General features: G+C 37.4%; 2 protein-coding genes across 4 annotated transcripts; one reads left to right on the top strand and one right to left on the bottom strand.

The window, feature by feature from the left end:
- Positions 1-1,278: 1,278 nt before the first annotated feature.
- LOC112567577 (complement C1q-like protein 3) lies at positions 1,279-3,751 on the top strand. The gene is made up of 3 exons (XM_025244273.1): positions 1,279-1,298; positions 1,563-1,713; positions 3,206-3,751. Exons 1-3 carry the CDS (start codon positions 1,279-1,281, stop codon positions 3,578-3,580), a joined length of 546 nt encoding a protein of 181 aa, XP_025100058.1. The 3' UTR covers positions 3,581-3,751.
- Positions 3,752-5,906: 2,155 nt separating this feature from the next.
- Positions 5,907-11,707, bottom strand: LOC112569076. Of its 3 annotated transcripts, XM_025246737.1 has the most exons (8): positions 11,463-11,707; positions 11,043-11,105; positions 10,600-10,717; positions 9,617-9,989; positions 8,744-8,890; positions 8,252-8,620; positions 7,818-7,912; positions 5,907-7,533 (listed from the first exon to the last, which is right to left on the bottom strand). In XM_025246737.1, the coding sequence occupies exons 4-8, from the start codon at positions 9,663-9,665 to the stop codon at positions 7,396-7,398; spliced, it is 798 nt and encodes a 265-aa protein (XP_025102522.1). In that variant the 5' UTR covers positions 9,666-9,989; positions 10,600-10,717; positions 11,043-11,105; positions 11,463-11,707; the 3' UTR covers positions 5,907-7,395. The 3 variants fall into 3 exon arrangements, with proteins under 3 accessions (XP_025102522.1, XP_025102524.1, XP_025102523.1); XM_025246739.1 differs by lacking the exon at positions 11,043-11,105 and having other exon boundaries at positions 11,342-11,707; XM_025246738.1 differs by lacking the exon at positions 11,043-11,105.
- Between the last annotated feature and the right edge of the window lie 1,051 nt (positions 11,708-12,758).

The following is a 12,758-nucleotide window of genomic DNA, read 5'->3' as shown; positions in this document are numbered from 1 at the left end:
GTACTGTCTGTGGACGAAGTGAACACTGAAGTGGAATTTACTTCACATCAATTTATTTATCTGACTGAATAGTTCATTCTCCAAACACTTGACACACCGGAAATATCCCGCTAAACATCAATCAACGGTACATTGGACAGCAGGAACATTTACAGAGAAAACATGTTGTCCACCGACAGAGTGTTAACAGAGCATTGTGAGTTATTAGGATCCAAAAACCGTGACCATCAACTGTAACATGATAATGTGAGTGATGTTGGGAGCAGTGGACTCAGTTTCCGCAAAGCACACCATGTTGTTTGATTTGCTGTAGCCTCGACAGTTTGTGAAACCAAACAAACAGTCGGTAGGATCAGGCCGCGACCAGGATGAAATACAATCCCACGGATGAAGAATATTTGTATCAAATCTCTGACAGTTTGTTCAATAAAGTAATAGATTGCATCGAAAGTGTTCCAAAATGTTGTTTTCTTAGTGATGACATTACTTTAATCTGTCGAGTTTCCTCCCAATAATATTTTTTTTTAAATTTTACTTTACTTTCTGTTTTAAAGCTGATGTTCGGGCGTCTTTACACAATTGTGACCCTCCACGACAAAATGAGTCTTTAGTCGGAAATTTGTGTTTGGCTTATTGCATATTTTTAAAAAGAACAGGTTGTGAACTTTCTGTTGATACTCAAGTTGTTCTTCTATCCCTAACATTGAGTGAGTTATACACGTTTGAAGTGTGAAAGTAAGGTGGCGCCGGGTTCAAAGATTAGCATCAAGATGGCCGACCAAGTTTGTTTACTCCGAAACTTTTGCAGACATATCTTTTGGTCGGTTAATATTTGAATCGTTCTTGAAAGAGGTTTAACATACAGACTCCGGCCTTTCTGGCAAGGTATAACACGATGGGTTAACACAGGGTAACAGTCGAAATAGTGTTTGAATTTCGTCTGAGATCGGTACGGATCGCAGTAGGGTACCTCGATTAAAACGTATTTTAAGTCGATTTTTAACTTTTATTTTACTATAGGAGTGTATTTTCCTGATAGTTGAATAACCAAAGAATCCATTTCTAAAGAAAAGTCAAACCGCACAAAACTGACCCCTATCAACTTTCGGGGCCTCGAGCACAGAACTGCTCCGCGCGACTTAAGACTCAGTTCGTCGTGGAGGGTCACAAATAACAAGCACGGATTAACGCATAGTATAATGGAATATAAGCTAAAGAAAAAACAGTATTATAAAAAAAAGTCATGGTATTCTCTTCACCTGTTTGGTTATAAGGTCGATGACTGTATACAGGCACAGGTGAACACAATGTGCTGACGAGATTAACGGCGTGGTTTAAACAATTGAATTTTATATAAAAGTTTTGTCATTTGGAGAAATATTGTTCTCTGTGTACTTATGTAACTAAACAGATTTAAGACCAAAGCTAAGAAAGGGAGACTTTTGAGACGGTATTCTTCACCCGTGACAGAGAATTCTAACAATGGATTCAAATTATCATTCTGGAACTTTTTCAAATTGGAGTCAGCAGTTAACCAAAACTGATTAATTTTTTTTTAAAAGATGGGATATTAGGAGTACAGTAGCATGTTTTAACAGGACAATCAAGAAGGCTGGATTTCAGAAGAGGAGTATCATGCCCTACACTTTGAAGAGGATCGGACTGAACAGGAGGAGCAAGCTTCTACCTGTCACCATCTGCAACATGAATAAAGTATGAAAACTGTATTTATCACTACAGTGAAAACATTTACTTTGATAACAATATTTTCTGTACGAGTGTAAAGTGTACTTTTATGAAACTGATCTAAGCAATAGACTGATGAGCGTTGATTTACATAGGAAAAAAATTCAATATGCAATGTAGAATTTGAGTGAAAAAAACTACGGTGAAAAAACGATGTAGGCTAGTTTACGGGACATTTTGTTTATATACTTGTAAAATTGAATTTTTTTCAAATAAAATTAGCAACAAACAATGTACCTTCTGCGTAAGTTAAACAATTTTTTCAGTTAGTCAAATAATCTTAGTCCTTTTCTACCATTCGTTTATTAAGAGTCTTTTATCTTGTTCATTTGTATTGTGGTTTCGCAATCGCTGTGTCGATGATAGGAATAGTGTGAAGAGTAATGTCCACATCTGTTGTAAGATAAATTGTATAAAACCGTTAATTATTGTTTATTTGTACACATTTTTGTAACGATGCTATCTTTGTTTGTATACAAGTACCCTGCTGTATGAATTCGTTCATTTACGCACAGGGTTGCAAACTGTACTATGACATAATAGCTTCCATCCCATGCGATGGCCCCAGATAATCTGTACATCGATTTTAACGGAGACGGCGATGGCCCCGCAGAGAACTAAAAGTCAACTAAATAAAAAAAATAGTATTAAGAAGAAACTCGACAGATTAAAATAATCTCATCACTAACAACACATTTCCGAACACTTTCGATGCAATCTGTTACTTTATTAAACAAACTGTCAGAGATTTGATACAAATATTCTTCATCCGTGGGATTGTATTCCATCCTGGTCGTGGCCTCCTAATCCTAGCGACTGTTTGCTTGTGCTTACATCTGTCGTCGCTAAAGCAACTCAAACAGCTTAAAACAACATGGTGTGCTCTGTGGAAACTAAGTCCTCTGCTCCTCTGCTTGTCATGTTACAGTTGTTGATCACGGTTTTTGGTTCCAAATAACCTACATTGCTCTGTTAACACTCTGTCGGTGGACAACATTTTTTCTCTGTAAATGTTCTTGCTGTCCAACGTACCGTTGATTGATGTTTAGCGGGAGATTTTGGCTGTGCCAAGTGTTTGGAGAATGAATTATTCAGTGAGATAAATGAATTGATGTGAACTAAATTCCATTTCAGTCTCCGCTTCGTCCACCATCAGTGCAGTCCTCGTCATGCGTTATCTCAATAACCTTATAACTTGTGGTTAACAGATACAATTGAAAAACGTGCAGACCTACTAATAAATAAAACGTACTCTATTGACTGTGCTCTTAAACAATGGGAGAAGTCAAGAGCAATGAAAGAGCAAATGAATAAGATTTAACCAGGTGACCTGTTAGCATATTTATCACACACGTACGCGTAATTATATTCGTGACTAACAACTTACAGTTTATTATTACGATGACTACCACACAGAATATTTGTATACCATTCTGTACTTCTCAGAAGATGACTTTTTTTCAAGGCCACATTTAAAGATGACATATCATCGTGTGAAGCTTGGAAAGTGGTCATCTTTGACACAGCGCAGACAAACATAGGCAACGCCTACAGCCCTACCACCGGGGTCATCACGGCTCCTTACCGCGGGGACTACGTCTTCGTTTGGCGAACCTTCACTCGTGGCGGAGCTGATGCAAACTGGGATTTGTACATCAATGACCAGATGGCGCTGCGAGCTCGATCTAACACTTCAAGCGACTCTAGTAACGAGAGTGTGCTGCCCGTCACTCTCCAGGCCGGAGACCGGGTCTATGTCAAGAGTCAAGGCAATTTGAATTTTTGGGCACTGAACCATAGCATCTTTGCCGGGTGGCTTGCCATGGCATTTTAGGCTTCGTTTACTGGCGAAAAGAGGAACAAAAATAAGCGATATCAATACCGTTTTATGGATATTGCCTTTACTTATCATTCCAACTGACTCTTACTATTGTTGTTTTCTGTTTTATTTAGAAGTGCAACCACTCTGTAATCTCAGGCAAATATCAAACATCAACAAGCTCTCTCACACACACACACACACACAGACAAATGGATGAAAAATGTTTCTCTGTTAAAGTGCAATACTAAGCGATATAATAATTGAAGTCAAATAAGGAATGTTTAAAGTCCTAAATACAACACTATCAATAATTGTTTACGACAGTTACGATAACCGACATTAATAAGAAAAGAGAGGATTGATGTGATGTAAAAACAGACCCACATTGGACTTGTTTTTCAGTTTTGACTAAAATAGGTTAACATTGTATTTTGGCATAGAAAAATTGTCTGCATGGAAAAAGTATTTTTGTATTAGTAAGAAACCTGTAACAATTCTTTTTTATACCTTTTGTTTCTGAACCTCTTGAAAATAAAGAAATATCCATTGCAGCAAAACTGTTCTGGGTTCGTTATTTAGTTTTGTAGCTGAAGATCGTGTGGTAAAGGTGTCGCTGTGTAAGTCTGTGTGTCTGTGTGTGTCTGTGTGTGTGTGTGTGTGTATCTCTGTGTCTGTGTGTGTGTGTGTGTGTGTGTGTGTGTGTGTGTGTGTGTGTGTGTGTGTATCTCTGTGTCTGTGTGTGTGTGTGTGTGTGTGTGTTGACGGGGTGAGCGGTGCTACGTGTCAAGGGTCAAGCCACGTGTTCCCACCTGTCGTCAGCGACCTGATACGGACAGGTGAAGCAGGTGGTTCAAGATGGCATGGAGCGAGTTGTAGCACGCGTAGGCTGGACCTTCCTCCTCCGCCATAACTGGCGACACAACCAGAATCAGGAGACATTCGTTAACTGTAATGTCAGAAGTGGAAGCGAAGAGGACGCTGAACAAACTAATGACATTTCAACAAGTAGACCTATCCCGAAAAGTAACCCTAAAACTATGTTTCATAATACTCGTGCAATAGCTGCTACATCAAGAACAAGTACTATTTATCCACAATTACATTTAAAAATAAAGTTATTGCTTGGATCAGTAGGTTTTGTATCTGTGTTCTTAGAGCTATAGCAGCTTCGAAAATAAGTTCCGAGTCATATTCCAGAAAAAAAAAAAAAAAAAAACTCTTACGCATCCATTGCAAAGTTGACCTCTTGTCTTCAATCTGTGTCTTATGGCATAGAGAAGAAGTTTAGTGAGAAAAATGGAGGAAAAAACAAGGAGCCAGTTTACAAATATACTTGCCGAAAGGTCAGATAACATGAATAAAATGAACTACTGCTACAAAATAACATAAGCGAATCTTTAGGCTACATTCACACATTTTCTGACAACATATCTGTTTACAAAGTACTATCTCCGATTTACTATTCTTAACTCCCTGGCAGTACTGTCTGTAATGCTAAGCATCATGTAACGACTACCTCTGACACATCTTGTGTCAGGACAAGTGAGTGAGGCTGCTTGTACAAAACCCAATATGTGCCTGTTGATATTTTACTATTCATTAAATAACAATGAAGAGCAAATGATATCAGTCAAATTCTGTTCCCTCTTACCGAGACAGACCACATTCAGGAAACACTTTTTACTCATAATCCACATTATAACATGAGAGTGATATTGCAGCCCTAAAGAAAAAAAATTGATCAGGGGAGGTAATGCGTGATAACCATCTATGTTTGAAAGCTGGGGTTCTCCCCCTTACACCGGGACAAGATCGCGAGCTCACAAACACACATACTGACACATAATTTACTTCTTTTTGCTTTTTTACTTACTTTTTGATTATAACGAACAGAATGGGAGAAAATAGTAAAGGTCGATGGTATGTGTAGTACTTGATGGATTGATGTAGGACTGTGTGTTCGCGCGTGCGCTGGTTTTCCTTAAGTTTTCATAGTCTGTTCTAAAGTACAGTGACTCTGTGCACTGGTTAGTTGTAATAACCAGGTAACTGCTGAACTGCCAAACACATGGAGTACTTTAAATTTTTCAATAGAGTACAGTTGTTGTTGTTGTTGTTTTGGTTGTTTTTTTGTTGTTGTTGTTGTTTTTTTGTTTTTGGGTTTTTTTTTTTTTTTGAAAATACATTGTAATGCAAGTAGACTACTTCCGAAGGTGAGCAAACAATTACTTATTTTACACGCGCTTTTTCGCTCTTACACCAATGTTTCAGTCCTCAAATGGAGATACATGCATTCACACATACACAAAGCAACAAAAATGACAACCAATAGCCTAGCTAAATAACGTAGTAGATTATATATATTTTCCAAGTATTAAAAGATTCTTGATGGTAGTCAAACCTGGCCAAATGTTTTTTCTTTCATTATTCGTGTTCTTTGTGCATTCAAATGAAATACAGCGATCGTCACGTTTCACTGACAGCACACGATGCAGTCCTCTTGTGTGAGAGCCTGTGACTCACCAGGTGTGACTGTGACAGGTGTAATTACCGGCTTTTATGACACGAGAACTCGTTCAAACACACACACATCCTCAAATCAAATGGGAGAGGGCATGAGAAAGGGTTGGCAACCATTTGCTTTTTGAGAGATAGAGACAGAGAGATAAGCTAGATAGCGCTGGCTCAACAGGTTTAGGGTTTTCATCTGTTACAAGGAAATAAAATACACCTGTCCTCAAAACTCACCACGTTTTAGCTTCTACCTGTCTAACTGGAGCACACAACTGTATAAAACTGCCTTCTAAGGGGCTGTTTGTAAACCTGACATTGTCTTTAGCATGTTGTGTAGCTGGACCCGATAAACAGTGTTCTCTCTTACAGAACACTCTTCTGCTCACATATCAAAACCACATAACAGGTTACATCAACAACAACGCAGTCTCGGAAAGAAAACTTACATAGCAAAAAAAGTAGAGCTCAAAATATTAAATAAATTGTTAATCCGCATTCAAAGTACTCCTAACTGGTGCAAAAATAAATCGAAGCCAACGAGATAGAAGAGGATACAAAAACAAAGTTCTTCGTTAAAGGAAATGTTTGCACAATGCAAGTGGATTTGTTCCTTTTGTGTTGTCTGTCAGAGGTTTTCCTACTCGTCTGCCTTTGCAGTTTTAGGATACTCTCAGGTTATATTGCTCGTTGCGTTTCTATATTTGTCTTTCATTAGTCATTAATTTTGCTGTTTATACTTCCATCCTTGTATGTTGTAATTGTTTTGCTCTTATCTCAAAAACTAAAGTATTACAAGTAGAAGGACAAAGTAATCAGTTGCAACAACTTCCATAAAAATAACTTAAAAAACAATTTTTTATATAAAGCCACACATTTCACAAACTCATTTAAGTTAAATTTTCTTACTTTTAATTTGTTATGTCATTGTTATAAAACTGATGTATATTTTGTACACTGTTTTCTATATAAAGTAACAATTAAAAATATCAAAATATTTACAAAAAGCAAAAATATTTACAGAAATGTTACGCAATGGAAGCAGGCTACAGTATGAGAGCTACAACAGCTTAAAATAGCAAATCCCAATACATTAACAATGAAAACATCTTCTTATAGGGTATTGAGTAAATACATGACTCATTATTACATAAATACAAAATCCGAATACTTTTGCCAAACCCTTTCAAGTACAATGTGCGGTGCTGTTCTTAAGTCTTTCTCAACATTTTTCTATTTCACAGTGAATGATGTCTTAACACATGTAATTTCTTAGATGTTAAAAAGAGCAGTTCCTTTGGAAAGTTTTACAAAACTCAAATGAAACACTCATTGCTATAGGAAGCAGGAGTCTCGGCCTTTTGTCTGGGGTAATCAGGGTTGAACTGCAGGTAATCATCGTTAAGCTGTAAGTAATTATCATCAAACCGCGAGACAGCTGCTGCATAACTGTCCTGTGTAAACATAACAACCACTGGTCAGTCACAAAAATAAACATAATTTTAGAAAAATGACTGTTTATTTAGGTTAACATGATAAAAACTAAATCAAGGGTTATAATAAGCATATTTCTCTGGAATATAATCAAAATAATATTGGCGAGTTGAGATATTTTATCCTGGCTTAATTAAAATATTCATTTCAACTTAATCAGTGTTATAAGGGGTAAGGAATATCAATTAAATCCGTTGTATTTTCTTTAGTTTCTAGTTTTAAGAAAGCCATTAAAACATCTTACCCTGGTATAAGGCTCAGTGAAGGCAGGCATGATATCCCAGGGATCATTATACCCACCAGAGTCTGTCACCTTAGTATTATTCATGTAGCCAGTCGCTGAAATTGAGACATGAAAAGTTATTTTTCCACAAACTGATTATTTAAAAACATACTAGTTTTTCATTTATTTGAATATCAATAAACCTATTTTACTAACGTTATTTTTATTTACATCTGCCGGTCTTTGCGAGAGATGGGGGGTCAAACATTACTGAGTTATTGCCTCATTAGACCCACGAATACATTCATGCATTTTTTACTGTCTTTATCCCTTGACATCGATGTGAAAACTTTTTGAAAATTAATAAAGGATTTAGACCAAAGTTTCAAATATAGCAAATACAGCAGAATGTTACCCATACCTAATGGTAAAAGTAAATGACACCAAGATCTTACCTGGTATGTTATTTAAATCCCTTCTCTTTAATGAAGCTGGTTTGGGTTTTGGTGTTGGCTTCACTGCTGGTCTGGGTGTAGGGTTAGAACCGACTCTGCTGGTCTGATGGTTAAAACTCCTGTTTCTCTCAGACATTTGGTTCTGAGCTGTTTTATTAACTGTTCTGTGGTCATTATTGCCGTAAGTAGGATTCACTGCGACGGGGACGGTGTAGAGGTTACCTAGGACAGTGGGTTCTCGCTTGGTGGTGGGCTCTGACTTGAGATTGTTGGAAACTGCATAATGTTGGGACAATGGCTTGTCTTGATTATATAAGTCTTCAGGGCAAAGCTGAAAACTCAGGTTTGCCTTTCCTTTGACCTGGGTTTCTGCAAATCAAGAGTTGTTACTGGCAGTTTTAAACATTAAAACAGAGTTCATAAAGCTCTTAAACGAGTAAAGAAATGAATTTTTAGTGTTGTAACTCTGAAAATGATGCTAAATATTCAAACCTTTCCGTCGTTTAAGTCTGCACACAATGATGACGATTACAATGATCACGATGATAAGTACAAGTCCAGAAACTCCACCAATCACCGCCCAGCGCCACCAACTATTTGAGCTTTCTGATGATTGCTGCTTTACTTCTGAAACAGATTCTGTAGAGGTCCACACGTGTTAGTTCAATTTGTTTCCTAGAAATGGTGTGGATTCAAGGACCAGTGTATATGCGCGCACACACACACACGCACATACAAAGTTTGCAACAAGACACTCTTACACATCGAAATAGTGCCTGTAGTTAAAGATCGCTACAAATAAACAATGCACAAATAAACAATGATGAACGGTTTTTTCCAGAAACAAATAGTCATTTTTGATGAAAGCATTTTTCTTAAAGAATTTTTTTAGTTATGTAAGCTGTTTCCAGCTGATGAGATAAAGACTCAAAGCAACTTGTCACCTGTAACAATACAATCCTAATGTTCTATAATCTGTTTATGTCCAAATTTGAAACAACACTTTCACTTCCATACTCCACATTTAGTTTGCAGCAACTTTATGGGCTCTTCAGAAGTAATGTACATTACACATAATGTGTTCCTGATGTTAATTACATATATGTATCAGTATTTCAAGTTTGTTATGATTAGGTAACCACTAGCCAGGCATGACTTCAAAAGTAAATGTAAGATTGTCCTAAGTTTTGGAACTAGTTGGATGTGAAAGTTAAAAGGAATGTGGCTGTAGAATGAAGTGTGAAAGTTCTTTGGATAAGAGCTTAATTGCAGAATAAATCAAGTCCAAATGTTTCACATCAATGAGAAGATCATCACAAAAAAGTGAAGCAGCCTATTAAATTCAATTTATTTTTTGTAACCTACCTTCTACAAATATCTGGACATGAATCAGTGCCTTCCAAATAATATCCATTATCGGCAGAGAGTTGTAGTAGAAGTAGTATCGATAACACTTGCACAGACACGACAAGCATCATTTCTCTTTCACCGGACAATGTCCAGGGCACCATCGAGTTGTCCTGTCTCTGTTGTGGTTGCTTTCAGACGAAAAGAAGAATCAGATTGAAAGGTGCAGTCTGTTTTTTTGCATCCCCCTAGATACTGATACCGGGTACTTTGAGGGTTGCTGCAGTCCATGTACCAGTCTATTGAGTCAGTGCACGGACCGCAGGATAAGCTGACATTGGTGTATTCAGACACGTTTTCTGCCCACTCGGACACGGTTGGATAACCACACCTACAAAAACAGGTAATTAATGACATTCAATGAAAACCACTGTACACTCACATAAATCATAAGTAAATGCTTATGGGATTTAGTTGAGAAACAGTTATGAAACAAAAAACTATTGTATAAAAAGCAAATTTATATCCTATTTCGTCTAAAATTATAAATTAAGAAACCCTAAAAAGACTTGTTTGTCCGTTTTCGGTAACTAGTTATCATCACCCTCAAATCAATAAGGTGAAAATATCTTAAATGTTCAAGAATACTTTTATCTTCCTTCTAGTACTGTACAAAACACTTTGTCCTATTCCTCCATTTTACTAATAAAAACAACAGATACACACATGACACCTATATTTCAGTTATGCTAGCCTAAAGTAAGACAGTATTACACGGAAAGTTACCAATGGAATAATTTGCTCAGCATTATTCTAGTGCTTCTTCTATATTAAACTATTTGTATGTGCTGTGCATGCTTTACATACACATAAGAAGTAAACAGTAAAAGAAAGATGATTGAATGAATATCCATGTCGGCCAATTCTAACAAAATGCTTACTGTGAATGAGACTTGTTAAAAGAAACGTGATAGTAAAATAAAAAAAAAATAAATACATACCTGACTGACACTTTCCAGCAAGTAGTGCAACTCCACACAACAGCAGTAGTGTCAAGTCCATTCTGTTATTCGGTGTTTTAATTCAATAACAGATTTCCCCAAACACATAACCAAGCTCCTGAAACAATCGAAAGAATTTTTGTCTGTGACACCTCCTTGAAAGTTGAACCTCTTTCCATACACTGTTGTACACAGTACATGTTAAAATTTAGAACACACTTCCGTGTTGTCAGAAAAAAGTACCAGAATGTAAGTTCACATTACTCTCCCACAACGGGTACATAGAAAGGTCGCAGGTATGAGACAAACTGAACAGGTGTGTTAGAACTTCATAATTCTCGCTAATTGAAAACCCGCTAAATAAGAAAATCATCGACTAGACGAACAGGTAGGAGTTAGTCGAGCGTGAAACGGTTTTCAACAGAACTTATATTTATATACACATTCAGGGGAGGGTTGACTGTTGTTACTGCACCCCAGGCTCTATCACGACACAACAGGCAGCCCTGTACACAGAATACTAACCCGTGAAGTAAAAAGATACTTAGACCTGACATGTTCTCTGTAGCGGGTCGGTGGTAACCTAATCCTTGTAAATGGCAGTGGAACAGTTGTGAAAAATAACTTGATTAAAACTAGTATCAGTTTATACCTTAGTGAAAATGGTATGTGTATAAATATAAAATTCTCTTTCTATCTCACACACACACACATTTACATACACATACAAATATACACGTACCTGTACACACACATGTTGATATGTATGATTCATGTTCTCTGGCCTGTGTCTAACATATCGTGCTATCGTTACTGCAATGCAGTAGTGTATATTAGTACGAATGCAAAACAAATATACTTACCTGGGTTTCACATGGTTATGGATCGCAGTGTGTCGAGCTTCTTTCTGACGTCGAGGGACAACAGCAATCGCGCGAGCTCGAGTTTAACCTTTGACATTAGCGACGTGCACAATCAATGTGAAGCCTCACGCATGAACACTACACACACTGAGGTTCGATAAAGGATATGGGGCTGTAAATTTTATAGTTTTATTACCAGCGATAACAAGACAATTTGTGCGGGTTTAGTTTGGCCATGGTGCTTTCCATAAATTAACAGAAGATGTCTAAAGAGAAAGAAAAAAAAAGTTAAATGCCTTAAAAGTTTACAACCAGACAAGACGCAGAAGACTGCTGCACGGCAATTATAGTGTACGACACACTCTGCTGTGATTTTATAAGAACGATAACTCGTGTTTCTTTTAAAATTAATTGACAGGAGTTCCTTCCCCTGCAATGGTTTGCTGCTCGTCATTCCTGAACATGTTGCACAGTTACTGTGTTTAGTGTGTTTGCACTTATTTGTGTAGAAATAGTTTTAATGTTTTTAATGGTTTCCTAATTATGCAGTTTGAATAGTTACTAAAAGTGTTGAATATATGAGTAGTTATGAGTAGTTTATTTTTTTTTAATGTCCCCTATATTTGGACACGAAACACCAAAGATTTTAATGTGACCAAGTAACTCAAATTCTTGTTTGCTTTTGTGTGTGTGTGTTTTCGAATACTGTGGATATGTTTGCTAGCAAAAAGGAGAGAGAGAGCAAACTATAAGAATGCACACCTTGCAATCCACTGGAAGAAACGACATGAGGAAGGACTCAAACCAACCGTGATGTGTAGTGTCAGATCCTGTTTCGGGTGTGTGACCTACAGTGTCAAGATAGCAGAGATAACGACAGGGGTGGGGACACGCGGGGTGTCACTGTACTCGAGTTTGTACTTGTGTTGTTGCCGAGCTGTCAGCTCACCTACTTTGTTGTAGAAAACCCGCCAGCTCTCTGACCTTCTCTTGTCTCATCTTTATTGCTGTCGTGATTTGACACACTTACAAATACAAACACCCGCAGGCACACATAAATAGACACGCATACAAGCAAACACACACACGAACATACTCTCACACACACTCTCGCTCTCTCACACACACACTATTCTATAGGTAGGCCATGCACACAAACAAACAGACTTGGTGCAGAGTGTAACTACACGATTGCATAGAAGGCAGTTCCTCTCAAACACTCGGAAATCTTTTTGACGGATGTTTGTCCGTTCTTGTTGTTTCTGCTTTCACCTTCTTTGTCTCGTATTCTGTATT

The sequence above is a fragment of the Pomacea canaliculata genome, linkage group LG7, assembly GCF_003073045.1.
Source record: "Pomacea canaliculata isolate SZHN2017 linkage group LG7, ASM307304v1, whole genome shotgun sequence".
Classification (NCBI taxonomy): Eukaryota; Metazoa; Mollusca; class Gastropoda; order Architaenioglossa; family Ampullariidae; genus Pomacea; species Pomacea canaliculata.
This window is presented reverse-complemented; position numbering and strand designations above follow the sequence as displayed.

Bases quoted from the DNA above. Each gene is read 5' to 3' on its own strand.
- LOC112567577 (XM_025244273.1), top strand. From the start codon at position 1,279: ATGACTGTATACAGGCACAG. The intron at 1,299-1,562 runs GTGAACACAATG...TTTTTTTAAAAG, and splicing joins ATGACTGTATACAGGCACAG to ATGGGATATTAGGAGTACAG. The intron at 1,714-3,205 runs GTATGAAAACTG...AGATGACTTTTT, and splicing joins CCATCTGCAACATGAATAAA to TTCAAGGCCACATTTAAAGA.
- LOC112569076 (XM_025246739.1), bottom strand. From the start codon at position 9,665: ATGGATATTATTTGGAAGGCACTGATTCATGTCCAGATATTTGTAGAA. The intron at 8,891-9,616 runs GTAGGTTACAAA...GGACCTCTACAG, and splicing joins TGTCCAGATATTTGTAGAAG to AATCTGTTTCAGAAGTAAAG. The intron at 7,534-7,817 runs GTAAGATGTTTT...ATGTTTACACAG, and splicing joins TCACTGAGCCTTATACCAGG to GACAGTTATGCAGCAGCTGT.